The 27,816-nt window shown below is 38.5% G+C and overlaps 8 protein-coding genes across 8 annotated transcripts; 1 reads left to right on the top strand and 7 right to left on the bottom strand.

Moving 5' to 3' along the window:
* Positions 1 to 507: 507 nt before the first annotated feature.
* Positions 508 to 2,644, top strand: LOC148909440 (alanine--tRNA ligase, cytoplasmic-like). The gene is made up of 4 exons (XM_089034698.1): positions 508 to 621; positions 803 to 889; positions 1,520 to 1,633; positions 2,083 to 2,644. Exons 1-4 carry the CDS (start codon positions 544 to 546, stop codon positions 2,257 to 2,259), a joined length of 456 nt encoding a protein of 151 aa, XP_088890824.1. The 5' UTR covers positions 508 to 543; the 3' UTR covers positions 2,260 to 2,644.
* A 1,535-nt stretch (positions 2,645 to 4,179) lies between these two features.
* On the bottom strand, positions 4,180 to 5,342 carry LOC148909439 (melanocortin receptor 4-like). Its single transcript, XM_089034139.1, has 2 exons — positions 4,778 to 5,342; positions 4,180 to 4,707 (listed from the first exon to the last, which is right to left on the bottom strand). The coding sequence occupies exons 1-2, from the start codon at positions 5,340 to 5,342 to the stop codon at positions 4,400 to 4,402; spliced, it is 873 nt and encodes a 290-aa protein (XP_088890265.1). The 3' UTR covers positions 4,180 to 4,399.
* Positions 5,343 to 8,134: 2,792 nt separating this feature from the next.
* Positions 8,135 to 9,076, bottom strand: LOC148909438 (melanocyte-stimulating hormone receptor-like). The gene has a single exon (XM_089034138.1). It carries the CDS (start codon positions 9,074 to 9,076, stop codon positions 8,135 to 8,137), a length of 942 nt encoding a protein of 313 aa, XP_088890264.1.
* A 2,491-nt stretch (positions 9,077 to 11,567) lies between these two features.
* Positions 11,568 to 12,518, bottom strand: LOC148909437 (melanocyte-stimulating hormone receptor-like). Its single transcript, XM_089034136.1, has one exon. The coding sequence runs from the start codon at positions 12,516 to 12,518 to the stop codon at positions 11,568 to 11,570; it is 951 nt and encodes a 316-aa protein (XP_088890262.1).
* A 5,149-nt stretch (positions 12,519 to 17,667) lies between these two features.
* LOC148909436 (adrenocorticotropic hormone receptor-like) lies at positions 17,668 to 18,609 on the bottom strand. Its single transcript, XM_089034135.1, has one exon. It carries the CDS (start codon positions 18,607 to 18,609, stop codon positions 17,668 to 17,670), a length of 942 nt encoding a protein of 313 aa, XP_088890261.1.
* A 1,798-nt stretch (positions 18,610 to 20,407) lies between these two features.
* Positions 20,408 to 22,720, bottom strand: LOC148909435 (G protein-coupled receptor 12-like). Its single transcript, XM_089034134.1, has one exon. It carries the CDS (start codon positions 22,457 to 22,459, stop codon positions 21,524 to 21,526), a length of 936 nt encoding a protein of 311 aa, XP_088890260.1. The 5' UTR covers positions 22,460 to 22,720; the 3' UTR covers positions 20,408 to 21,523.
* A 1,300-nt stretch (positions 22,721 to 24,020) lies between these two features.
* On the bottom strand, positions 24,021 to 24,971 carry LOC148909434 (adenosine receptor A3-like). The gene has a single exon (XM_089034133.1). The coding sequence runs from the start codon at positions 24,969 to 24,971 to the stop codon at positions 24,021 to 24,023; it is 951 nt and encodes a 316-aa protein (XP_088890259.1).
* A 1,684-nt stretch (positions 24,972 to 26,655) lies between these two features.
* LOC148909433 (G protein-coupled receptor 3-like) lies at positions 26,656 to 27,606 on the bottom strand. The gene has a single exon (XM_089034132.1). The coding sequence runs from the start codon at positions 27,604 to 27,606 to the stop codon at positions 26,656 to 26,658; it is 951 nt and encodes a 316-aa protein (XP_088890258.1).
* Positions 27,607 to 27,816: the final 210 nt, after the last annotated feature.

Raw genomic sequence — 27,816 nt, 5'->3', positions numbered from 1 at the left:
AATACAAATGTCAAATATCATCTTCTATCGCTTATTATATTTGCATCTGTCTTGTGGCGTGCTTGAACATCTTAGTCAAACTTCTTCAGTACCTGACATTTCGTATTGGACCATAATACTGCAAACAGATTTTTCACCAAGAATTGAAGTTCATGATCTTTAAAGTGACATATAAGTTTCTTTTTGTGTGTGTGTGTGTGTGTTTTGTTTTTGGTTTTTGGTTTTTTGTTTTGTTTTGTTTTGTTTTTGTTTTTTTTATCGGTTTTCGTACGAGTGGGAAACCCTATACGGCAAATTCGTAGCCATACTGAAGCCGTACAGTATTCTTATACGTGTTGTGATTGGATGAATTACTGGAAGGCAATGGAAATCCATTTAAATGTTACGGCATGTTGTACTGCTCTAAAAGATCGCGCTTGAAGGTCTCCAGCAACCTTAAAGTTTTATTATTTTATCTGGCTCTTTTAACCTTTTATTTTTAATTATTTTCTTTTTTCTCAGGATATTAGTGCTGCGGTTATTTCTGCCTGGAAGAAAGACGAAATGCGTACAACATTGAAAAAAGTCAAGAAGATTGTTGACGATACTGACAAGGCGCGCAGAGCGGCCTGGATGCAAAACGTAAGATTCTTATCAGTCCTTTATATAGCAACCAATCGTCCTTATTTAGGCGGGGATGGTGTGGTGTCAGTGAGTTAACCCTTTCAAGAATCTCTTCTAATATCGAATTGGAATTTAGAAGTTGATTTTTGTGGAGGGAGGAAAACCAGAGCACAACCTAATATATTTTTTCTAATTTTAGGCTGTAGATAAAGCAAAGTCAATTATTCAGCAGAAACCAGATATGATAACATGTATTGAAATGTTTGACGCAGGTTCCAACACCAAGGTAAGATTCTAACTCAACTATCTAATAGTTAAAGGAATTAGCAAATCAGTGATAAGTACATCTCTATCTCTGCCTTATAAGCAATCGATAAGGCCACGAGTACCAGTATCTTTATCACGACGTTCTTGGTACCGCACACTTCAAACTGCAGTTCGACGTCGGGCGTCAGTTTCCGTCAAACTTTTGACATTTGACAAGGCGACATAACGGAGTTGTTGCTATTATTTCATTGGTGCTGAATCTCATATGATTGATAAGTAAGTAATGCCTATCAGTTAATTCATCAAACCCGAAAAAAAATTCGGGCGGAGTGGGAATTGAACCTGATACCTTCGGGATTCCACACCACTGCTCTATGACCGCTGCTCATATGATTAGACAGAGCAGCCAAGAGGGCGCAATATCCTACTCTTTTAATTCCAACGGTTGCACAAGCAACTACAACATCGAATGACTATTATTGCTATGTAGTAAAGACTTCAACTCTAGATCTGTTTCATATTTACAGCACTCGTGAATCGTTCGTTCGGGTACCCGAGGACCGAGTTTTACACCATGCACATAATCTATAGAAATAGTGCACAACTAGTCAAATAGCTTAGACTGTTTTTTATTTGTGTTTACCAACAGATTCTTGATGCGGCTTTGAAACAATTCAAAAGTCTTTCTCCAAAAACAGCTGCAATGCTGTTTAGCGTGGATAGTGATAACGAAAAGGCCATATGTATGGCAATCGTTCCCAAGGTAATACAACACTGTGCTCAGTGTCCTTTTTGGTCAATGAAATTGCATATAAATGTTTTCTATTTTTTCTTTCACCTTAACTGGTTCTTGGGTCAGCCTCTCCTTTTTCTATTCTTGATTTCTTTTTTACTATTTTCTTTTGTTTTTCGTGATCATTAAATTCACTTTTTTCTTATTTCCTCATACTTCTCTTTATCTTTCTCTCTTTTTTCCATCCTTTTTTTTATTTTTTTATTTAACTTTATTTCTCGTTTCCTGTTTCTTCTCTTCCTTCTTTTGTCTCGTTTGTCTCTTCTCTTCTCTTCTCTTCTCTTCTCTTCTCTTCTCTTCTCTTCTCTTCTCTTCCCTTCCCTTCCCTTCCCTTCCCTTCCCTTCCCTTCCCTTCCCTTCCCTTCCCTTCTCTTCTCTTCTCAACGTCTCATTCGCATTTCTCGTGGTACTGTTTACAGGAAGTTATTGATAAAGGGCTCAAAGCCGATGAATGGACCAAAGTAGTTTCCGAGATTCTTGGCGGCAAATCGGGAGGCAAAGGAATGTCTGCCCAAGCATCAGGACCAAACTTCAAAGATGTTCAAAAAGCCATGAAAGCTGCTGAGAAATTTGCCAATTCTAAGCTACAAAATTAAATTCTCTTGCATTTCATTCCTTAGATTTATTAACGAAGAATGTCCCTTGCACTTTACCACGTGCCTAACCAACAGAAAGCTTCTTGAATTGAATTAAGTAAACTTAAATCCCTTGGCTGTTCCGTTAGGGTAGTTGTATTGATGCTCACTTCACCCTGCAAAGGTAGAAAAAATGTATGATCACAACATTATAGACTTCTTAAGAACATATTTTCTTAGTATGACAACAGAAAGTAAAACTTTAGTCATACAAGGACTCCCAAAGAAAGTAACACAAAAGGTCTTTGACAATTCTGGGCTGCCCTGTGTAGCATGAGAAAACAAACGTCCTTTCTCTCAGGTTTTTTTTTTGTTTGCGTGCGAAAAATATGATATTCAATGTTGAGTAGTGGTGTTTTACATGTGTCAATCTTCTACCTATTACATAATACACCTAATATCTAATAGATCATTGAGATAGACTTGAAACTTTTAGTAATTTTCTAGCCTGCGTAGCCATGCGTTATTTTCAAGTGCAAAGCATATCAATTCCGACAACTTCTAGAAATTAGAGGCTTCTTACCATTTAAACCAATCCATCTATTAATCCAAATAACACCATGGTTATTAGGCAATATTAGGGATCAAAATGACCCTCGTAGTAGGAACGATAACTTCCACTAACCCTCTCTTCTCATTGGGGACATTTAGACATTAATTCCTAACGGGATTAATGAACGCTTTGTTTTCAACTAATCCTTTCTTTTGTCTTTTGATTGTTTGTTTTTATTCCCTTGCCTACCTTGTTCTCATTGGTTTATTTTGTCTTATTCTATCATATAAGCACTCCTTTCTGCCACCTCTTTCGCTTTTACTCCGACGAAGAACTAGCGTCCGAAGCGTCAGTAAGTTTTTTCATCTTTACACGGTGTATAACTTACCTTTTATCATTACAATTCCCTAATAGCCTTGTCATTCCTTATGAACCTTGCTAGATACTGTTACCATAACAGCGATAGTGATTCTGTTCGATATACTATACAATAATAAGAATAGCAAATTGAAAAATACCACAAGCTCTTTGATTTTTTTTCAGAATCGACGTTTTCAATCTAGGAATGACAAATAAATTTGATGTGGTTTAATTATCCAATCACGAATCCTTTATAATCCGCATGCATTCAACTTTCCTTATGGCCAAACAAGAAACGACGCGTACCAGCAACTACATTTTTTCCCATCATTTTCATTTTCACAAACCAAAAACCTTCACATACAATCAGCTGCAACTAACAACTTTCACCAACCTTTCAACAATCAATGCAAAAGAAACAATGCATGCTGCCTGCTTCACTGAGCTTCAGGGTCATGCATAAAACAGTTTCCAACGTGCAAAATAAACATTTTGAAAAAAGATTTATAATAATGGGAAGTCCTTCTATCGCGCATTTTACATGCGTCTCGATTTAAAACCATTTAAATTTTCTATGAAAACGCTACCACGCAGCTTTCAAACGTGAAAACCTCCGTCGACTGTGCCTCGACTGGCAACATTCACCATCACTAATTCTCTAATTCATTGACAACCTTCACCATTACAAACTGACAACCTTCACCATTACAAACTGACAGCCTTCACCATTACAAACTGACAACCTTCACCATCACCAACTGACAACCTTCACCATCACCAACTGACAACCTTCACCATCACCAACTGACAACCATCACCATCACCAACTGACAACCTTCACCATCACCAACTGACAACCTTCACCATCACCAACTGACAACCTTCACCATCACCAACTGACAACCTTCACCATCACCAACTGACAACCTTCACCATCACCAACTGACAACCTTCACTATCATCAACTGACAACCTTCACCATCACCAACTGACAACCTTCACTATCATTATCTAACAAACTGGTTATTTTTATCTAAGGACTTTCACTATCACTAAAAGCTTTATAATATTTAGTTACCTCAACATTCTTCGACAAATGTCTCTTTTCTGATTATCTCTGCACTAACTATACTTATGCTATAACAATACCTATACAGCTAGTTTTAGTTGAAGAGAGTTTATATACTGAGATATGTTTTGGTGCTGATCTTCTGTCGAGTCCTAAGCTACCACCATGCAGAGAATAGTTTAGTTCCCATTTGATCTCCACATCTTTCTCAGTAACAGCACCGCAGCGGTTCGAATTTCTTTAATTCTCCAGCAATAGATGATTGGATTCAGTATTCCATTTGACATCACAAGGGTCTCGAAGATGTTGAACCCTTTTTTTATTTCGTAGGAATGGCCATTTACCACAATCCGCACGAGTCTGGTAATTCCATAAGGAATATAACACAATATAAACGCACCAATCACCAGAAACATGACTATTACGGATTTCCTGAATCTTACCATGTTGATGGGTTGTAAGTTGAGATTGTATCTGCAATGAGTGTCTACGAATTACGAGACACACCCGGAAGATGAAATAGACGTCTAGAGCGAGTAGAGCAGCGAAAAAACAACCGTTAATAAAAACGACAGCCTTCGAGTTGGAAAATATTCCAGAATAAACAGCAAAACATACACTATAGATCCAGATGAAACCAATAGCGATTCCAATACGTTTGGTTGTGATGGTGTCTTGGTATCGCAAGTGAAGGTGTACGGCCAGGAATCGATCAGCAGTGATGGCGGTCAGTGTTAAGAAAGATATTGCTGCAAACGGCAGTGTACTGAAGGCGTAGACTTTACCAAAGGAACAATACAAATCGAAGTTACGACGAAGCTCGTAAAACGTGAATAAGCAATACGAAGGCTGTGAAAAGATCCCAACACTCAGATCAGAGATGACGAGACCAAGAATGAGAATATTGGAGGGAGTTCGTAAAGAAGGTGTTCTGGAAATGGTGTAAATGACCACAACATTACTGTAGCTGGCTACAACAGCCATAACAGCGTTGATAACGATCATGGCAAGTAAAAAGTTATCGAAATGATTATCGCGAGGAACGTAAAGAAAGTAGACAAAAAATGGTGCGCAATCCAAAGTCATGTTGTTGTCATGTGCAGCTTGATCACTGGTGTTCATTATTGCAAAAAAGGTTCAACTTGTTAAAATCATAACCGAACTTCCAATTTCGAAGCTGAAATTTTCACAGACGGACCGAGAAACTCCCAAGAAATATCGAGAACCGACAACACTGCGATACCATGGAAACAGAACCATATGTCATTTCATTTGGTCTAGAAATCAAACTTGATAAGGAATAGGAAATACCTTATTAGTCATAACAAGAGTGCATTCAACTAGTTTCGATTTATTATTAAACTTCCAGCTGATAATCAACCTATCACTCCAAGCTACTCCAATACTATAACAATGCTATTCGGCTGTTCCAAGCATATTCGGAACAAACTCAGGCCACAGGCGACTGCCTCTATCGTACTGAGATGGACATTAGATGATAATGACGGAAATCATATACAATATGAAAAACAATTTTTTTTCTCGATATTTCTTCTTACTTGCCTCTTTGTTTGCGAGATTGAATTCGAATTCAGAGCAAGACAGATGGCAAAGTTATACTAACACTAATATCAATACTAATATTTTCTATTGTTACACTACGGACAATTGCTTTTAGCACAGGGGCTGAATGAAGAGGATAATGCATATGAATAGAATACTCGATTGATAAATTGATATAAGAACAAAAGATTACAAGATTATTTCTCATTTTTACTTTATGAACTCTCAAGGTGACGGAAGTACACTTGGAATGTTTTTTTTCCTTCTTTTTTCCTTTGGATGATAATAATATAACATTCGCAGAGCGTATTTAACGAGGGTCAATGCGCTGACATTTAAAACAAATCAAGATTGAGATATAAAGTTTAAAATCCAAAGTCGATCAATTACAGTTCGTAAGTTTTATTGAATCAGTAATTGTTTTTTTAAATATGACTTGATTTTGCCCACTTCATGTTCTCTCAGGCAGAATGTTCTAGAATCAGTTGATGTGCTGCATATAAAAACAAGCACTGCCCATAAGAAGCGAGTTTGACACTTGGATGGTCAAAAAAAGAATTTTTTGAAGGAGATTATTGACTAAACTGGAGAAAGTACATTTCGTTCTTGTAGACCAAAAGTAGGATCCTGTAATTCATTCTTTTCTCGATTGGCGCAACTAATGTAGGTCTTGCAAAATTAGTTTGCCTAACTTTCAATCTTCACTCATAAACCCTTTCAGGCCAAGACACTGGAAAACGTTTCACGCGTGTCCACCTGCATATGCAAAATTGCAGAAATAGGATTGAGATGTATACTACTGCGCCGGACGTTGTCTGGTTTTATTATGTGAACATCACCCAACAATTAACATCGCTGACAATCGCATAATCGAGTGAGATATTTTTAAAAAGAGAAGATAAAATACGTATCTCCAAGCAACTATTTAATACTCTCTTTATTATTCAATTATAGATGAAATACGTACGAAATACTTTAAGAAACCGTATTTCATTGATATCACCAACTATTATTAGCAATCGTAACACAGTGGCGAAGGTACTGTTCTAAACAGGATGGGGAATTCTCCTTCGCTTTACTCCCCTATACAGAGTACCCACAGACAAGTTTAGCAATTATACAACCATTTTAAAAAAACTGGTGAAGGTTTTGTCGTGCGATTCCTACCATTCTACCTCTGCAAAAACTATTATGCTAAATTTCAATTTAATGTGTGAGTAATCCTAACTTTAATAAATCTAGAGGCTGTTTCGAGGAACCAATAAGCTTTGAATTTGTTTTTAATAAAAAGATCACATGTAAAGTACTGAAAAAACTATGACAGGAATCTTATACTATAGAACATAATGCATAAATCGTGTTAGACCTTTCACACACAATCTCGTTCTATACATTAACAATTATCGTCTTTATCATGGAGTGTCTTGTATGCAAGGATTAGAACATACGAATAGAGAGTAATGCAATGGGGAGAAGGCGCAACTAGAACAACGATGAATAAAGTGTGAAAGACGAGGGCTGCAGTCATTATCTTTGGAAGAAAAAGATCACACAACTTACAACCTTATCCATCACCACCTCTCAATCTTCACCATCACCAACTGACAACCTTCACCATCACCAACTGACAACCTTCACCATCACCAACTGATAACGTTCACCATCACCAACTGACAACCTTCACTATCATCAACTGACAACCTTCACCATCACCAACTGACAACCTTCACTATCATTATCTAACAAACTTGGTTATTTTTATCTAAGGACTTTCACTATCACTAAAAGCTTTATAATATTTAGTTACCTCAACATTCTTCGACAAATGTCTCTTTTCTGATTATCTCTGCACTAACTATACTTATGCTATAACAATACCTATACAGCTAGTTTTAGATCACACAACTGACAACCTTCACCATCACCAACTGACAACCTTCACCATCACCATCTGACAACCTTCACTATCACCAACTCATAACCTTCATCATCACCAACTTACAACCTTCACCATCACCAACTGACAACCTTCACCATCACCATCTGACAACCTGCACCATCAACAACTGACAACCTTCACCATCACCAACTGACAACCTTCACCATCACCAACTGACAACCCGCACCATCACCAACTATATACTTCACCAACTTACATTTAACAACATCTAACATGTTTAAATTCAATATAACTATTCTTGCAATTCTTCGACAAATCCGCATTGATTAATTGATTGTCTTAGCATCAGCTAGTATTTGGACAACATTCAGCTACTTTTTCATAGGATAGTTTTATATGATACAGATTTTCGGAGACGATCCTAAGTCTTAATCCATCACCAGATAACCGTTTAGTTCTCACGTTGCCTCAGCATTTTGCGCATCAACAGCACCGCAGCAGTGCGAATGTCTTCGATTCTCCAGCAATAGATGATGGGATTCAGTATTCCATTCAAAAACACAAGTGTCTCAGAGATGTTGAACCCAATTCGTAATCCATAGGAATTATCATCCACCACAGGCAGCATGATGCTGGAAGTGGTATAGGGAACATAGCACAAGATAAACGCACCAATTATTAAAAACATGACCATTGCCGACTTTCTGAATCTTACCATGTTAATGGGTTGTTGAGAAGACTGTTGAGATTGTATCTGCAATGAGTGTTTACGAATTACGTGACACACCCTGAAGATGAAATAGACGTCCATAAAAAGTAAAAATGCGAAGAAACAACAACTACAAATAACGACAGCCAGCATCTTGGGAAATGTCACATTATAGACAGCAAAACAGGTACCAACCAACCAGTTGAAAGCAAGAGCAATTCCAATACGTTTGTTTGTGATGATGTCTTGGTATCGCAAGTGAAGGTGTACGGCCAGGAATCGATCAGCAGTGATGGCGGTCAGTGTTAGGAAAGATATTGCTGCAAGCGGTACTGTACTGTACATGTACATCTTACCAAAGGAACAATACGAATCTAAGTTACGACGAAGCTCGTAAAACGTGAATAAGCAAAACGAGGGCTGTGAGAAGATACCAACAGTCAGATCAGAGATGGTGAGACCAAGAATGAGAATATTGGAGGGAGTTTGTAGAGAAGGTGTTCTTGAAATGGTGTAAATGACCACAGCATTACTGCAGCTGGCTACAACAGCCATAACACTGTTGATAACGATCATTGCAAGTAAAAAGTTGTCATAATAAATATTGCGAGGACCGTCAAGAAAGAACGCTATGAATGGCTCGCAATTTGAAGATAAGTTTTTGTTCTGACTAATGTTGAACATTTTGATAATTTCAGCAAAATTCTTATGATGACACGAAATGCGTTTATTGGTCATCGAAAAGTGCACTGCCTTATATAAGTATCAAAATCCACCGTTACTAAGTTACATAAAAGCACCTCACGGGGAATGAATACCAATAGAAAATAGCCATTACAATCATTTGATAAAATTCTATTGAAAAGGAAAGAAAAGGAATCAAAAGATCTAGTGCTGCGTACTTTTAAAATTTAAAGAACACAAGCAGGATTTTTGTATTACTAAAGATTAAAAAACCAAGTATCGATATCCGGCTCGCTTTGTTTAGTACCTAAGTAATCATGTCGCACTCTAGGTATTCGTGGTAATGTTACACCTTGAAATCTTATTTAATTACTATTCTTACCACGGAATCTTAGCTTTGATTGAAATCACACCGTATGTACTGTTTGACCAAAGGTGAGATTTAAATTAAAACTAAACAAGCATTTGTTTCTTTCTTTACGGGATTGAATTGAGAGCAAGACAGATGGCAAAATAATGCATGAAACTCATTATCCTCTTGACTGTGACTCGCAGCTGTCCCACACATCAAGGATCCGGCAAGTAAAACCAAGAGCGATTCCAACACGTTTGGTTGTGTTGATGTCTTATTATCGCTAGTGCAGATGTAAGACCTTTGATCAGCAAAGATGGCAGTGAACTGAGAGATCGACAACTTTCCGCCTAGATCTGCACGACCCCGGTTCCTTACCTCTTGTCGGTGTGGACGAGAATATTAATTTTCTCGAAAACCGAACAAAAAACTCTGTTTTCAAAGATACATGTGGATGGGGCCTTAGATTCGTATCTGTCATTTCGTAGTAAAAATGCAATGACTTAATAAAATAATGATGTGTTGACGACGACGATGATGAAGTTATGATGATGAATGACGTATGGTTCTTGCTAATTGATTTCATAAATGTAGCGCACACACTGAAAAGGTTTTCCCAATATATAGTTCTTTGTCTGTAGTAATATTGATTTTTTCGCTATCGTCAAAGTAAGAGCGTAGTTGTTACGAGCCAGTCAGAGACGGAGATGTTTCGTCGCAGTTGTAAGACCACGTAACGCCTTACGATGACACTAAGCAATCCTTAAAACTTATATTACACTTGTTTACGATTGGTAACCAGTTATCGGGTAAATACAATTCCCCGATATTCACTTCGCCTTCGGGGAATAATTGTTAATTATTGCCGCTGAGAGCAGTTTCAGGGAAACATCGAAACCTGTTCACGTTCACGTCATACCCTCTCCTCCATTTGACTGGGAACGATGGGAGCAGTGTGTTTTGTGGTCCAGAGACGGCGATATTTTCCGAAGCGAAGCCTATTAAAACCAATCCAAATGGAAATTCCTTCTTTAATGGTAAGAAAAGAGCGGGAAACTTTGACTTTTGCAAAATAATACACGCGTCTGAAAGAATCGAAAAGAACGGAAAAGTTGGTTATCCCAACCGGAAGATTAGAAAATTTTCGGAACTTTCCGATTGGACTGACACATACCATTTGTTTTCCAACCGGAATTTCCGATTTTTCCAGGTAAATGGTAATTATGAGCAACCCAGGTTTTATGTGATCCCTTTCCTTTGTTACGACAGAGAAGAGAGTCCATTGAATCTACCTTTGGAATATCTTGATCAGGGAGGCAAATCACTGTATGTGCTGTTACAGTAATCTAGTCTTGAAGATACAAGATCATGAACCATCTGTTCTGTGATTAATAAAGAAGAAAACTGAAGATAGAAAGGACAAAATGTAGACAACTGATAAGATGACCCTCTTCTAAATAAGCAAACAATAAAGTATATTATGATCAGCATTGTTGCCATATGAGGTAAACCTAAAGCTAAAGATCATTCACACGCGCTAAGAGTTACTCTGAGATCATGTGCTAATGATGATGATGATGATGGTTACGTAGTATTTATATAGCGCATCCTCAAGCCTCAATGTGCTGTAGGGCTGATCTCTACTTAAAGTCGACAAAAACGAACGAATGTTGGGAATTAAATGAACAACCTCTGTTTTTGAGGCATGCATGGTTACCGATCGACATATTACCGGCACTACCTATCCAGAATATACATAATATATTATAATATAATATACATACATCTGTGTATCATTTGCGTAAAGCATGGGATATAAGCTGCATCCTTGTATTACAACTTCGATTGGAAGTAATGCAATGAAAACGGTCCTAATACGGAACCTGGGGAACGCCATACTTTATTGGAGTATCTGAGACTAGTGCTGTTCCACAAACACGACTTGATCCACTCTAATGGTTCCATCAACCCCAAATTTACAATAAAGTCTTATCATCGATAAGGGTTTCTAAATGCCAGTCATGGGATCAGGATGTCCTAATGCCGTGTTACTTTGGAACCAGAGATAAATTTCGTTTAATTGATGTAGTGAAAAACGAGCGGTTTTATCCACATTTCCACATTACAAAGAAGTAGGATTTAGTTCTCATTTGATCTCCACATCTTTCGCATCAACAGCACCGCAGAGGTTCGAATATCTTCAATTCTCCAGCAATAGATGATTGGATTCAGTATTCCATTTAACATCATAAGAGTCTGCGAGATGATAAACCCAATTCGTAATTTGTAGGAATGGCCATCAACTACACTCAGCATGATCTTGGCAACACCATAAGGAACATAGCACAAAATAAACGCACCAATCACAAAAAACATGATCGTTACGGATTTCCTAAAACTTGTCATGTTTATGGGTAGTTGGACAGACTGTTGAGATTGTATCTGCAATGAGTGTCTGCGAATTACGAGACACACCCGGAAGATGAAATAGACGTCCATAAAGAGTAACGTTGCGAAGAAACATTGGTTGAAAATTAGAAGCGCAACTTTATCGTGAAATATTCCAGTATAAACAGCAAAACACACACCAAACATCCAGATGAAACCAAGAGCGATTCCAACACGTTTGGTTGTGATGATGTCTTGGTATCGCAAGTGAAGGTGCACGGCCAGGAATCGATCAGCAGTGATGGCAGTCAGTGTTAGGAAAGATATTTCTGCAAGAGGTATTATACTGAAAGCGTACACCTTACCAAGGGAACAATACAAATCTAGGTTACGACAAAGCTCATAAAACCTGAACAAGCAAAACAAGGGCTGTGAAAAGATCCCAACACTCAGATCAGAGACGGCGAGACCAAGAATGAGAATATTGGAGGGAGTTTGTAGAGAAGGTGTTCTTGAAATGGTGTAAATGACCACAGCATTACTGCAGCTGGCTACAACAGCCATAACAGCGTTGATAACGATCATGACAAGTAAAAAGTTATCGAAATGATTATCGCGAGGAACGTCAAGAAAGTAGACAAAAACAGGCTTGCAATCCAAAGTCATGTTGTTGTCTTGTTCAGCTTGATCACTGGTGTTCATTATTGCAAAAAAGGTTCAACTTGTTAAAATCATAACCGAACTTCCAATTTCGAAGCTGAAATTTTCGCAGACGGACTGAGAAACTCCCTAGAAATAACACTGCGATACCATGGAAACAGAACCATATGTCATTTGGTCTTGAAATCAAACTTGATAAGGAATAGGAAATACCTTATAAGACATAACAAGAGTCCATTCACCGAGTTTCAATTTATTATTGAACTTTCAGCTGATAATCAACCTATCACTCCAATACTAGAACAATGCTATTCGGCTGTTCCAAGGTTATTAGGAACAACTCAAAGACATGATAAGATTCCATTCACCGAGTTTTCTCAATTGTTATAATTGAGCTTCCAGCCGGATCTACCAATCATTCTAGAATAATATCTATAACACGCTTATCAACTTTATTCGTACGGTTTGAGGCGAGACTGAAGTATAAAAGTTAAGAGTTTTGATTTGATTCATGTATGAAAAATTTTATTTTTTTCAAAAGAAAGGAAAAAATGAACAGAAAGACCTAAAGATAAAAAGTAAATTACACTAAACAAAAACTTTATCTTAAAATAAAATAGCTAACAACACAGTCAATTCCTTTTCTTTTCTAAGGTTTTTCTTTCTTTTGGTCAAAGTTTTTTTCTTTAATTAATCTTTTACCTGACTCATTCGTGACTTTTTTATTTGTTTTTAACACTTCCCATTGTAATATATATAATATCCTAAATATATAGCTCTTATTAAGAGAGTGCGAGTCCGTACCGTAAGTTATGGACTGAATTTTTTCCACTAAAAAGAGACGAAGCAACAAAAAGTAAAGTTGACAGCGCTTATGTCAAACGAGAAGTGCATCGCAAGTCATGTAGTGTTTGAGTTGCTCAAAAATAGAAGTTTTAGTTTACTTTGAATGAATTTAGGTCTAGTTTAAAGTTTTCTGAAATACTAGTTAACAAAAGTGAGGCTTTCTTTTGCAAAACATGTAAATGCAAAGCAAAAAAGGTATCCAAAGAAGACCTCAAGGACTCACATGAGTTGAGAAGAAAGCTGTCGTACTTCAAACTTCCTTTCGAAGATATTCACAACCAAGATGAAAAATACTACCGTCTTCCGTTTGTTTTCCTGCCTTTTATTGGGAAAAAAACTCAAAATCTCTGGCCGCCATATGCACAATGGCTGAAGTCATGAAGACACCACTTTCGACTCATTTAAAAAAGATACTGCCCACGTTCCTGTCCACAAATGCATTCAAATTCAAGTGTGGATGAAATATTCCTGAAATATGGAAATACTTCAAGAGCAGATGAGCCTAGAAAACTGGTTAAAACCGACGGCGTTAACGAAATAAACAACTGGCTTCTTCACCAAATCGATTCAGATAAGTTCAAACTTGACGTGGTATTAGCTTACCGATATAACAAAATTGTATTAATTCATCTTCTTATAAAACTATCTTAATTTCATTTACTGAATTAGCCGCCATTCACCACCCTTTACTTCGTAGTTTCACCTAGTTTTAGTTTTAGTTTTTCTAGTTTTTCTAGTCGTACAGAATCGCTCAACAAGTGCCGTGTAGAGCCTTGATCGAAAGAGTTGTCGCTTGTTATGATAAGTTTTACATTAAATGCCAGTGACTTTCAGTTATCTCAAGAGAATATTAATATTCTCTTGGTTATCTTTATAATTTATCAAGGTTTCCCAACAACTTTCCTCCAGAAATATTTTTTATAACGAATATTTGAATATTTTAAAGAATCGTAAGTACGTACACTCAGTGAACCATTTCATTTTTCGATCTGTACCGTACGTTATGGACCGTAAATTGACCAATCATAGCGTATAAAATTACCTTCCCATGTAATAAAGCTATATATATATTACTTACCGGCCAGTAGGTCCACATAGAGAAAAACTGTGTTCGTGGTCTTGAGTATACGAACCCAGCCATTACTTTCTAGCCTTCACCCTCACCATCCCTAACTGACAACCTTCACCATCACCACCTGACAACCTTCACCATCACCAACTGACAACCTTCACCATCACTAACTGACAACCTTCACCATCACCACCTGACAACCTTCACCATCACCAACTGACAACCTTCACCATCATCAACTGACAACCTTCACCATCACCAACTGACAACCTTCACCATCATCAACTGACAACCTTCACCATCACCAACTGACAACCTTCACCATCACCAACTGACAACCTTCACCATCACCAACTGACAACCTTCACCATCATCAACTGACAACCTTCACCATCACTAACTGACAACCTTCACCATCACCACCTGACAACCTTCACCATCATCAACTGACAACCTTCACCATCATCAACTGACAACCTTCACCATCACTAACTGACAACCTTCACCATCACCACCTGACAACCTTCACCATCATCAACTGACAACCTTCACCATCACCAACTGACAACCTTCACCATCACCAACTGACAACCTTCACCATCACCAACTGACAACCTTCATCATCACTAACTGACAACCTTCACCATCACCAACTGACAACCTTCACCATCATCAACTGACAACCTTCACCATCACCAACTGACAACCTTCACCATCACTAACAACCTTCTCCATCACCAACTGACAACCTTCACCATCACTAACTAACAACCTTCACCATCACCAACTGACAACCTTCACCATCATCAACTTACAACCTTCACCATCACCAACTGACAACCTTCACCATCACCACCTGACAAACTTCACCATCATCAACTGACAAACTTCACCATCACTAACTGACAACCTTCACCATCATCAACTGACAACCTTCACCATCATCAACTGACAACCTTCACCATCACCACCTGACAACCTTCACCATCACCACCTGACAACCTTCACCATCATCAACTGACAAACTTCACCATCACCACCTAACAAACTTCACCATCATCAACTGACAACCTTCACCATCATCAACTGACAACCTTCACCATCATCAACTGACAACCTTCACCATCACCACCTGACAACCTTCACCATCACCAACTGACAAACTTCACCATCATCAACTGACACCCTTCACCATCACCACCTAACAAACTTCACCATCACCAACTGACAACCTTCACCATCATCAACTGACAACCTTCACCATCACTAACTAACAACCTTCTCCATCACCAACTGACAACCTTCACCATCACCAACTGACAACCTTCACCATCACCAACTGACAACCTTCAACATCATCAACTGACAACCTTCACCATCACCAACTGAACACCTTCACCATCACTAACTGACAACCTTCTCCATCACCAGCTGACAACCTTCACCATCACCACCTGACAACCTTCACCATCAGCAACTGACAACCTTCACCATCACCAACTGACAACCTTCACCATCACCAACTGACAACCTTCACCATCATCAACTTACAACCTTCACCATCACCAACTGACAACCTTCACCATCACCAACTGACAAACTTCACCATCATCAACTGACAAACTTCACCATTACTAACTGACAACCTTCACCATCACCAACTGACAACCTTCACCATCATCAACTGACAACCTTCACCATCACCAACTGACAACCTTCACCATCACCACCTGACAACCTTCACCATCACCACCTGACAACCTTCACCATCACCACCTGACAACCTTCACCATCATCAACTGACAACCTTCACCATCACCAACTGACAACCTTCACCATCATCAACTGACAACCTTCACCATCACTAACTAACAACCTTCTCCATCACCAACTGACAACCTTCACCATCACCAACTGACAACCTTCACCATCACCAACTGACAACCTTCACCATCACCAACTGACAACCTTCACCATCACCAACTGAAAACCTTCACCATAACTAACTGACAACCTTCTCCATCACCAGCTGACAACCTTCACCATCACCACCTGACAACCTTCACCATCATCAACTGACAACCTTCACCATCACCAACTGACAACGTTCACCATCACCACCTGACAACCTTCACCATCACCAACTGAAAACCTTCACCATCACCAACTGACAACCTTCACCATCACCAACTGACAAACTTCACCATCATTAACTGACAAACTTCACCATTACTAACTGACAACCTTCACCATCACCACCTGACAACCTTCACCATCATCAACTGACAACCTTCACCATCACCAACTGACAACTTTCACCATCACCACCTGACAACCTTCACCATCGTCAACTGACAACCTTCACCATCACCACCTGAAAACCTTCACCATCATCAACTGACAACCTTCACCATCACCAACTGACAACCTTCACCATCACCAACTGACAACCTTCACCATCACTAACTAACAACCTTCTCCATCACCAACTGACAACCTTCACCATCACCAACTGACAACCTTCACCATCACCAACTGACAACCTTCACCATCATCAACTGACAACCTTCACCATCACCAACTGAACACCTTCACCATCACTAACTAACAACCTTCTCCATCACCAACTGACAACCTTCACCATCATCAACTGACAACCTTCACCATCATCAACTGACAACCTTCACCATCACCACCTGACAACCTTCACCATCATCAACTGACAACCTTCACCATCACCAACTGACGACCTGTACCATCACCAACTGACAACCTTCACCATCACCAACTGACAACCTTCACCATCACCAACTGACCACCTTCACCATCACCAACTGACAACCTTCACCATCACCAACTGACAACCTTCACCATCACCAACTGACAACCTTCACCATCACCAACTGACAACCTTCACCATCACCACCTGACAACCTTCCCCATCATCAACTGACAACCTTCACCATCACCACCTGACAACCTTCACCATCACCAACTGACAACCTGTACCATCACCAATTGACAACCTTCACCATCAACAACTGACAACCTTCACCATCATTTACCAACTTACGTTTTTCAACATCTAACATATTTAAGTTCAATATAACTATACTTGCAATTCTTCGACAAATCCGCATTGATTAATTGTTTGTTTTGGCATCAGCTAGTATTTGGACAACATTCAGCTACTTTTCCATAGGATAGTTTTATATAATAAAGATTTTCGAAGGCGATCCTCTATAAAGTCCTAATCCAACACCAGACAGTCGTTTAGTTCTCGCGATGCCTCAGCATCTTGCGCATCAACAGCATCGCAGCAGTGCGAATGTCTTCGATTCTCCAGCAATAGATGTTCGGATTCAGTATTCCATTCAACATCACAAGGGTCTCAGAGATGTTGAACCCAATTCGTAATCCGTAGGAATGTTCATCAACCACTCCCAGCATAATACGGGAAGTGGCATAAGAAACATAGCACAAGATAAACGCACCAATTACAAAAACCATGACCATTGCTGACTTTCTGAATCTTACCATGTTGATGGGTTGTAAGGTTGACGGTTGAGATTGTATCTGCAATGAGTGTCTGCGAATTACGAGACACACCCTGAAGATGAAATAGACGTCCATAAAAAGTAAAAATGCGAAGAAACAACAGCTAGAAATAACGACAGACAGTATCTTGGAAAACATCGCATTATAGACAGCAAAACAAGTACCAACCAACCAGTTGAAAGCAAGAGCAATTCCAATACGTTTGTTTGTGATGATGTCTTGGTATCGCAAGTGAAGGTGTACGGCCAGGAATCGATCAGCAGTGATGGCGGTCAGTGTTAGGAAAGATATTGCTGCAAGAGGTAATGTACTGAAGGCGTACACCTTACCAAGAGAACAATACAAATCTAGGTTACGACGAAGCTCGTAAAACCTGAATAAGCAATACGAAGGCTGTGAAAAGATCCCAACACTCAGATCAGAGATGGCAAGACCAAGAATGAGAATATTAGAGGGAGTTTGTAGAGAAGGCGTTCTTGAAATGGTGTAAATGATTACAGCATTACTGCAGCTGGCTACAACAGCCATAACACTGTTGATAACGATCAGGGCAAGTAAAGAGTTCTCATAATAAATATTGCGAGGAAGGCCAAGAAAGTACGCTATGACTGGCTCCCAATTCGAAGTTAAGTGTTTGTTCTGACTAATGTTGAACATTGTGGTAATTTCAGGAAAAATCTTATGATGACACGAATGCGTTTATTGGTCATCGAAAAGTGCACTTCCTTATATAAGTATCAAAATCCACCGTTACTAAGTTACACGAAAGCACCTCACGGGGAATGAATACCAATAGAAAATATTCATCACTATTCTTAACAAGGAATCTTAGCTTTGATGGAAATCACATCATATGTACTGTTTGACCAAAGGCGAGTTTTAATTTAAAACTCAACAAGCATTTGTTTATTTCTTTACGGGATTGAATTGAGAGCAAAATATATGACAAAATTGTTATGAGAGAGAAAATGATTATTTTTACAGACTAACTAAGCTTGACATCAGTTTTCTAATTACTATTTCTTATCCTATGAAAACAAGATAAAGAACGATCAATTAGCTATATAAGAATATCGATATAAGATTTCAGTAAGGCTACCATCACGCACAAGTTTAGATAATAGTATGCATTGAATTCACAAGTAAATCTCTTAGCTCCTCCCATTAGCATTTGTACCTCTGGTTACGCCCTACACACTTTTTACCCCTTTGCTTAGTTATTTTAGGATTATTTTCTAGAATCTTATGATAGAAATATTCCTTGTAGCCTTTTCTATACATTTACAATATATTCATATATTAACTTTAGTTTAAGCTATGTTTATTTCCAAGATTTTCACTCGTATTACTCGTTATTAAGATATCACATTCAGGAATTGACTATTTCTTTTAGCCAATCATGATTCAACGATGTTATCACATTGATTATAGAATGACACCTGTCATAGAATTATTATAAATAAAGGTCATGTAATTAGTTTAACACAGAGAATACAGAGAGTAGAATAAAGATCCCGAAGCTCGTACCGAGAGTGGTCGTCCCATAACAAAATAATGCATGAAACTCATTATCCTCTTGACAAAGAAATCCTGAAACGCGCAGTGGGGAATCGTATCGCAGCTGTCACACGCACCAAGTTGGTATATGCTAATTACTAATTATTACCGCTGAGAGGAGTTTCAGGGAAACATCGAGACCTGTTCACGTTCACGTGATACCCTCTCCTCCATTTGACTGGGAACGATGGAAGCAGTGTGTTTTGTGGTCCAGAGACGGCGATATTTTCCGAAGCGAAGCCCATTAAAACCAATTCAGGTTGGAAATTCCTTTGCTAATGTAATGGTGAGAAAAGAGCGGGAAACTTTGACTTTCGCAAAATAATACACGCGTCTGAAAGAATCGAAAAGAACGGAAAACTTGGTTATCTCAACCTGAAGATCAGAAGTTTTTCGGAACTTTCCGATTGCACTGACACATATACCATTTGTTTTCCAACCGGAATTTCCAATTTTTCCAGGTAAATGGTAATTATGAGCAACCCAGGTTTTATTTGATCCCTTTCCTTTGTTACGACAGAGAAGAGAGTCCATTGAATCTACCTTTGGAATATCTTGATCAGGGAGGCAAATCACTGTACATACTGTTAAAGTAATCTAGTCTTGAAGATACAAAATCATGAACCATCTGTTCTATGCAGGAAGAGAAGTACTAGACGAGGTAACTATACTTTCCTTGGAATACCGTTTTAGTTTGTGATGAGGGATCGCACGGCGTGAAGACAATAAAACTGGACGCAAAGTAAACTAAAGTATCTACCAACCGACTGATACATTGAAGGACCAAAGTCACAGATTATATATTTTTTATTTCTTTCTAATCTACAGTAATTACAAGTATGGATATGATTAATAAAGAAGAAAACTGAAGGTAGAAAGGACAAAATGTAGTCAACTGATTACAACAAAGTAATTATATTCAGCATAATATACACACAGTTTATAGCACACATCACAGAGTATGTTTATGAGGTAAACCTAAAGTTAAACTTAAGTAAGAAGATCAAAGAGCATTCATACGCGCTGTTCAAGAGTTACTCTGAGATCATGTGCTAATGATGATGATGATAATGATGCAAGTCTCAATGTGCTGTAGGGCTGACCCCTACTTAAAGTGATGGTTTCGACAAAAAGGAACGCGATGAGAATTAAATGAACAACCTCTGTTTTTGAGGCATGGTTACCGATCGACATATTACCGGCACTACCTATCCAAAATATCCATAATATATTATAATATAATATACATACATCTGTGTATCATCTGCGTAAAGCATGGGATCGACATATTACCAGCATGATACTACTTATCCAAAGCATAACATCTCGAGAAAAACCATACTAAAGAAATTTGTCTAACTTTTCAAAACTAATATACATACATCTGTGTACCATCTGCGTAAAGCATGGGATCGACATATTACCAGCATGATATTACTTATCCAAAGCATAACATCTTGAGCAAACCATACTAAAGAAATTTGTCTAACTTTTCAAAAACTAATATACATACATCTGCGTATCATCTGCGTAAAGCATGAGATGTAATCTGCATCCTCGTATGACATCTTCGATTGGAAGTACTGCAGTGAAAACGGTCCTAATACGGAACGGGGAACGCCATACTTTATTTGGAGTATCTGAGACTAGTGCTGTTTCACAAACACGACTTGATCCACTCTAATGCTTCCATCACAATCCCAAATTTATAATAAAGTCTTATCATCGATAAGGGTTTCTAAATGCCAGTCATGGGATCAGGATGTCCTAATGCCGTGTTACTTTGGAGACTAGTGCTGTTTCACAAACACGACTTGATCCACTCTAATGCTTCCATCACAATCCCAAATTTATAATAAAGTCTTATCATCGATAAGGGTTTCTAAATGCCATTCATGGGATCAGGATGTCCTAATGCCGTGTTACTTTGGAACCAGAGATAAATTTCGTTTAATTTGATGTATAGTGAAAAACGAGCGATTTCATCCACATTTCCACATTTCAAAGATAGGATTTAGTTCTCATTTGATCTCCACATCTTGCGAAGCAACAGCAACGCAGAGGTTCGAATGTCTTCAATTCTCCAGCAATAGATGATTGGATTCAGTATTCCATTTGACATCAAAAGAGTCTGCGAGATGATAAACCCAATTCGTAATCTGTAGAAATGGCCATCAACTACACTCAGCATGATCTTGGCAACACCATAAGGAACGTAGCACAAGATAAACGCACCAATCACCAGAAACATGATCGTTACGGATTTCCTGAATCTTACCATGTTGATGGGTTGTAGGGCAGACTGTTGAGATTGTATCTGCAATGAGTGTCTGCGAATTACGAGACACACCCTGAAGATGAAATAGACGTCCATAAAAAGTAAAAATGCGAAGAAACAACAACTACAAATAACGACAGCCAGCATCTTGGGAAATGTCACATTATAGACAGCAAAACAGGTACCAACCAACCAGTTGAAAGCAAGAGCAATTCCAATACGTTTGTTTGTGATGATGTCTTGGTATCGCAAGTGAAGGTGTACGGCCAGGAATCGATCAGCAGTGATGGCGGTCAGTGTTAGGAAAGATATTGCTGCAAGCGGTACTGTACTGTACATGTACATCTTACCAAAGGAACAATACGAATCTAAGTTACGACGAAGCTCGTAAAACGTGAATAAGCAAAACGAGGGCTGTGAGAAGATACCAACAGTCAGATCAGAGATGGTAAGACCAAGAATAAGAATATTGGAGGGAGTTTGTAGAGAAGCCGTTCTTGAAATGGTGTAAATGACCACAGCATTACTGCAGCTGGCTACAACAGTCATAACAGTGTTGATAAAGATCATAGAAAGTAAAAAGTTATGGAAATGATTATCGCGAGGAACGTCAAGAAAGTATGGCAAACATCTGTGAAATCTGCTTTGGGTATCGTTGCTAATCATTCTCATAAAAACCAAGAGAGATTCACTTAGAGTTTTGAACCATACTTTGCCTCACAAAATGCAGTTTTAAACCAGATGCCTTCTGCTCGATAGCAACAGCGGAGGTCTCTTTACTATATTTCGTTTTTAAAATGACTAGAAAGTAGACAGAAAATGGTGCGTAATCCAAAGTCAAGTCTTTGTTTTTGATCACCGGTGTCCATCACTCCAAAGTTTCAACTTGTTAAAATCATAACCGAACTTTCAACTTCGAAGCTGAAATTTTCGCTTACGGACTAAGAAACTCCCTAGAAATATCGAAACCGACAACACTGCGATACCATGGAAACAGAAACGTGATATGTCATTTGGTCTTGAAATCAAACTTCATAAGGAATAATAAATATCTTATAAGACATAACAAGAGTCCATTCACCGAGTTTCAATTTATTATTGAACTTCCAGCTGATAATCAACCTATCACTCCAACACTAGAACAATGCTATTCGGCTGTTCCAAGGTTATTTGAAGAAACTTTATAAGAAATTAAAAAACAAAAATCTTATAGCACATAATAAGAATCTATTTACCGAGTTTCAATTGCTCAGTATTATTGGGTTTTCAGCTGGAAATCAATCAATCCATATAGAATAATATCTATATGTTTGTTTTCAAAGTCATTGGTACAATCAGTGAGGTGAGAACTGATCTGAAGTACCAGGTGATCTCGAGGAACGCGCGTAAAAGATTGTTGTAGTTGATGAGGAAGTCCTAGTTTCAGTTGTTTATCGGCGAACAAAGAGCTATCATTTCACGAAAATTTCATAAACAGTTAAAAAACAACAACCCACCATTTGTCCCATAGGTATTCGTTATAAGAATAGGTAGAATTGTAAATGTATTGATAGTCCAGAACGTATCTAGGGAAGCAAAGATTCAGAGTAATTTTTTCTGACTTCGGTCGCCATAATGATTTTTAGATGGACCGCGTGAACAGATTTCTTCCTGCGTAATAAGATTGACTGGTTTTTGATTTGCTGTGAAAACGAGACTACAAGTACAATAGATATGATTTATGATTTGCTTTATGTATGAAACGTTTACCCAGTTTGTCTAAGAGAAAAGAAAGGAAAAGAAACTCAAACCAAACAATCAAAGATAAATTACAATAAACCGTATCTGAGACTTTTTTTAAATAAGAGGAAATGCCCCTCAATTCGATTTCTTCCTTGATCCACCTCTGATATACATCTGGGTATCATTTGTGTAAAGCATTGAATTTAGGCTGCAAGCTCGTATGACATGGAGACATGCAAAGAAAACGGTCCTAATACGGAACCTGGGGAACGCCATACTTTAATAAGGGTATCTGAGACTAGTGCTGTTCCATAAACACGACTAGATCCACTCAAGTGGTTCCATCAACCCCAAATTTATCACAAAGTCTTGTCATCAGGATGTTTTAATACCGTGTTACTATGGAGATAAATTTTATTTCATTTGATATAGTAGACAACTAACTTAATCCGCGTTACTGCTTATGATGACTACGCGAACATTTATAGAATATAGTGCTACAAGAAAAGATTTAGTTCACATTTGATCTCCACATCTTGCGCAGCAACAACAAAGCAGCAGTGCGAATGTCTTCGATTCTCCAGCAATAGATGATCGGATTCAGTATTCCATTTGACATCACAAGTGTCACAGAGATGATTAACCCAGTTCGTATTCCGTAGGAATGGCTATCGACCAAACCCAACATCATCTTAGCAACGCCATAAGGCACATAGCACAAGATAAACGCACCAATCACCAGAAACATGACTATTACAGTTTTTCTGAATCTTGTCATGTTCATGTGCTGTTGGAAAGACTGTTGAGATTGTATCTGCAATGAGTGTCTACGAATTACGAGACATACCCGGAAGATGAAATAGACGTCTAGAGAGAGTAAAACAGCAAAGAAACAGGCATTGAAAACCAGAAGCGAAGCTTTATCGTGAAATATGCCAGAATAAACAGCAACAGAAATACCAAAGATCCAGATAAAACCAAGAGCGATTCCAATACGTTTGGTTGTGATGATGCCTTGGTATCGCAAGTGAAGGTGTACGGCCAGGAATCGATCAGCAGTGATGGCGGTCAGTGTTAGGAAAGATATTGCTGCAAGGGGTAATGCACTGAAGGAGTAGACTTTACCAAGGGAACGATACAAATCCAGGTTACGACGAAGCTCGTAAAACGTGAATAAGCAAAACGAGGGTTGTGAAAAGATCCCAACACTCAGATCAGAGATGGCGAGACCAAGAATGAGAATATTGGAGGGAGTTTGTAGAGAAGGTGTTCTTGAAATGGTGTAAATGACCACAGCATTACTGCAGCTGGCTACAACAGCCATAACAGCGTTGATAACGATCATGGCAAGTAAAAAGTTATCGAAATGATTATCGCGAGGAGCGTAAAGAAAGTAGTAAAAAAATGGTGCGCAATCCAAAGTTATGTTGTTGTCTTGTGCAGCTTGATCACTGGTGTTCATTATTGCAAAAAAGGTTCAACTTGTTAAAATCATAACCGAACTTCCAATTTCGAAGCTGAAATTTTCGCAGACGGACCGAGAAACTCCCAAGAAATATCGAGAACCGTCAACACTGCGATACCATGGAAACAGAACCATATGTCATTTGGTCTTGAAATCAAACTTGATAAGGAATAAGAAATATCTTATAGGAAATAACGAGAGTCCATCCACCGAGTTCAATTTATTATTGAACTTCCAGCTGATAATCAACCTATCACTCCACTACTAGAGCAATGCTATTCGGCTGTTCCAAGGTTATTAGGAACAAACTCAAAGGACATAATAAGATTCTATTCACTGAGTTTCCTCGAATGTTCTTATTGAGCTTCCAGCTGCATGATGACCTACCAATCATTCTAGAATAATATCTTTAATGCGCTTTTCAAATTTATTCGTACAGGTTGAGACGAGTATGAAGTATAAAAGTTAAGAGTCTTTATAAAATAACTGTTATGAATGTCGCGTTCTGATTGTTATGGAGCACGTGCTTTATGAGAGCACATTGCACGCGCGCGCACTTTCCGTTGCGTCATTCCTATCTATTATTGTAATTTGTATTTTATAAAAGAAATAAAAAAACTTGCTTGCTGTGCTGTGTGCAGTAATAAAGCACTTGGGGGTTGGCAGAACACTCGAGAAGTGTCGAGAAGCACTCCGCTACGCGTCGTGCTCCTCCTAACACTTCTCTCGTGTTCTGCCAGCCCCCGCGTGCTTTATGACAGCACACAGCACGCGCGCGCGTTTTCTATTTCTTCATGATTTGATTTATGCATGAAATATTTCATTTTTTCCAAAAGAAGAAAAAAAAGGAACACAAAGATATAAAGATTAAAAAAACTGACAAGGAGGTAACTATACTTTCCTTTGAATACCGTTTTAGTTTGTGGTGAGGGATCGCACGGCGTGAAGACACTAAAACTGGACGCAAAGTAAACTAATGTATCTACCAACCGACTGATAAGTTGAAGGACCAAAGTCACAGATTTCTAATCTACAATAATTAAAAGTGTATAAATATGATTAACAAAGAAGAAAACTGAAGGTAGAAAGGACAAAATGTAGGCAACTGATAAGATGCCACTTTTTAAATAAGCAAACAATAAAGTATATTATGATCAGCATTGTTGCCATATGAGGTAAACCTAAAGCTAAACTTAAGTAAAAAAATTAAAGATCATTCACACGCGCTGAGAGTTACTCCGAGATCATGTGCTAATGATGATGATGATGATGATGATGATGATGATAATGATGATGATTACGTAGTATTTATATAGCGTATCCTCAAGCCTCAATGTGCTGTAGAGCTGATCTCTACTTCAAGTCGACAAAAAGGAACGCGATGGGAATTAAATGAACAACCTCTGTTTTTGAGGCATGCATGGTTACCGATCGACATATTACCGGCATGATACTAGCTACCTATCCAAAATATCCTAATACGGAACGGGGAACGCCATACTTTATTTGGAGTATCTGAGACTGGTGCTGTTTCACAAACACGACTTGATCCACTCTAGTGGCCGCTCCATCAACCCGAAATTTATCACAAAGTCTTGTCATCAGGAGATAAATTTCGTTTAATTTGATGTAGTGAAAAACGAGCGGTTTCATGCACATTTCCACATTTCAAAGATAGGATTTAGTTCTCATTTGATCTCCACATCTTGCGCATCAACAGCAACGCAGAGGTTCGAATGTCTTCAATTCTCCAGCAATAGATGATCGGATTCAGTATTCCATTTGACATCAAAAGAGTCTGCGAGATGATAAACCCAATTCGTAATCTGTAGAAATGGCCATCAACTACACTCAGCATGATCTTGGCAACACCAAAAGGAACGTAGCACAAGATAAACGCACCAATCACCAGAAACATGATCGTTACGGATTTCCTGAATCTTACCATGTTGATGGGTTGTAGGGCAGACTGTTGAGATTGTATCTGCAATGAGTGTCTGCGAATTACAAGACTCACCCGGAAGATGGAATAACCGTTTAGAGACAGTAAAGTTGAAAAGAAACAGAGGTTGAAAATTTGAAGCGCGACTTTATCGTGAAATATTCCAGTATAAACAGCAAAACACACACCAAGCATCCAGATGAAACCAAGAACGATTCCAACACGTTTGGTTGTGATGATCTCTTGGTATCGCAAGTGAAGGTGTACGGCCAGGAAACGATCAGCAGTGATGGCAGTCAGTGTTAGGAAAGATATATCTGCAAGAGGTAATATACTGAAAGTGTACACCTTACCAAGGGAACAATACAAATCTAGGTTACGACGAATCTCGTAAAGCCTAATTAAGCAAAACGAGGGTTGTGAAAAGATCCCAACACTCAGATCAGAGATGGCGAGACCAAGAATGAGAATATTGGAGGGAGTTTGTAGAGAAGGTGTTCTTGAAATGGTGTAAATGACCACAGCATTACTGCAGCTGGCTACAACAGCCATAACAGCGTTGATAACGATCATGGCAAGTAAAAAGTTATCGAAATGATTATCGCGAGGAGCGTAAAGAAAGTAGTAAAAAAATGGTGCGCAATCCAAAGTTATGTTGTTGTCTTGTGCAGCTTGATCACTGGTGTTCATTATTGCAAAAAAGGTTCAACTTGTTAAAATCATAACCGAACTTCCAATGTCGAAGCGTGAAATTTTCGCAGACGGACTAAGAAACTCCCTAGAAATATCGAAAACCGTCAACACTGCAATACCATGGAAACAGAACCATATGTCATTTGGTCTTGAAATCAAACTTGATAAGGAATAAGAAATATCTTATAGGAAATAACAAGAGTCCAT

This window comes from Actinia tenebrosa, unplaced genomic scaffold, assembly GCF_029948245.1.
Source record: "Actinia tenebrosa isolate PJP-AT-01 unplaced genomic scaffold, QUT_ActTen_1.0 PGA_scaffold2__45_contigs__length_23673736, whole genome shotgun sequence".
In the NCBI taxonomy this organism is placed as follows: Eukaryota; Metazoa; Cnidaria; class Anthozoa; order Actiniaria; family Actiniidae; genus Actinia; species Actinia tenebrosa.
The sequence above is the reverse complement of the archived record's forward strand: the minus strand, read 5'-3'. Positions and strand labels throughout refer to the sequence as shown.

What these genes read in the sequence shown, in the direction of transcription:
- LOC148909439 (XM_089034139.1), bottom strand. Translation starts at nt 5,342, where the DNA reads ATGAACACCAGTGATCAAGCTGCACATGACAACAACATGACTTTGGAT. An exon ending in GGCTGTCGTTTTTATTAACG is followed by an intron (nt 4,708 to 4,777) that starts GTTGTTTTTTCG and finishes CGTAATTCGTAG; the next exon opens with ACACTCATTGCAGATACAAT.
- LOC148909438 (XM_089034138.1), bottom strand. Translation starts at nt 9,076, where the DNA reads ATGTTCAACATTAGTCAGAACAAAAACTTATCTTCAAATTGCGAGCCA.
- LOC148909440 (XM_089034698.1), top strand. Translation starts at nt 544, where the DNA reads ATGCGTACAACATTGAAAAAAGTCAAGAAGATTGTTGACGATACTGAC. An exon ending in GAGCGGCCTGGATGCAAAAC is followed by an intron (nt 622 to 802) that starts GTAAGATTCTTA and finishes TTCTAATTTTAG; the next exon opens with GCTGTAGATAAAGCAAAGTC. An exon ending in GTATGGCAATCGTTCCCAAG is followed by an intron (nt 1,634 to 2,082) that starts GTAATACAACAC and finishes TACTGTTTACAG; the next exon opens with GAAGTTATTGATAAAGGGCT.
- LOC148909437 (XM_089034136.1), bottom strand. Translation starts at nt 12,518, where the DNA reads ATGAACACCAGTGATCAAGCTGAACAAGACAACAACATGACTTTGGAT.
- LOC148909436 (XM_089034135.1), bottom strand. Translation starts at nt 18,609, where the DNA reads ATGTTCAACATTAGTCAGAACAAACACTTAACTTCGAATTGGGAGCCA.
- LOC148909434 (XM_089034133.1), bottom strand. Translation starts at nt 24,971, where the DNA reads ATGAACACCAGTGATCAAGCTGCACAAGACAACAACATAACTTTGGAT.
- LOC148909435 (XM_089034134.1), bottom strand. Translation starts at nt 22,459, where the DNA reads ATGAGAATGATTAGCAACGATACCCAAAGCAGATTTCACAGATGTTTG.
- LOC148909433 (XM_089034132.1), bottom strand. Translation starts at nt 27,606, where the DNA reads ATGAACACCAGTGATCAAGCTGCACAAGACAACAACATAACTTTGGAT.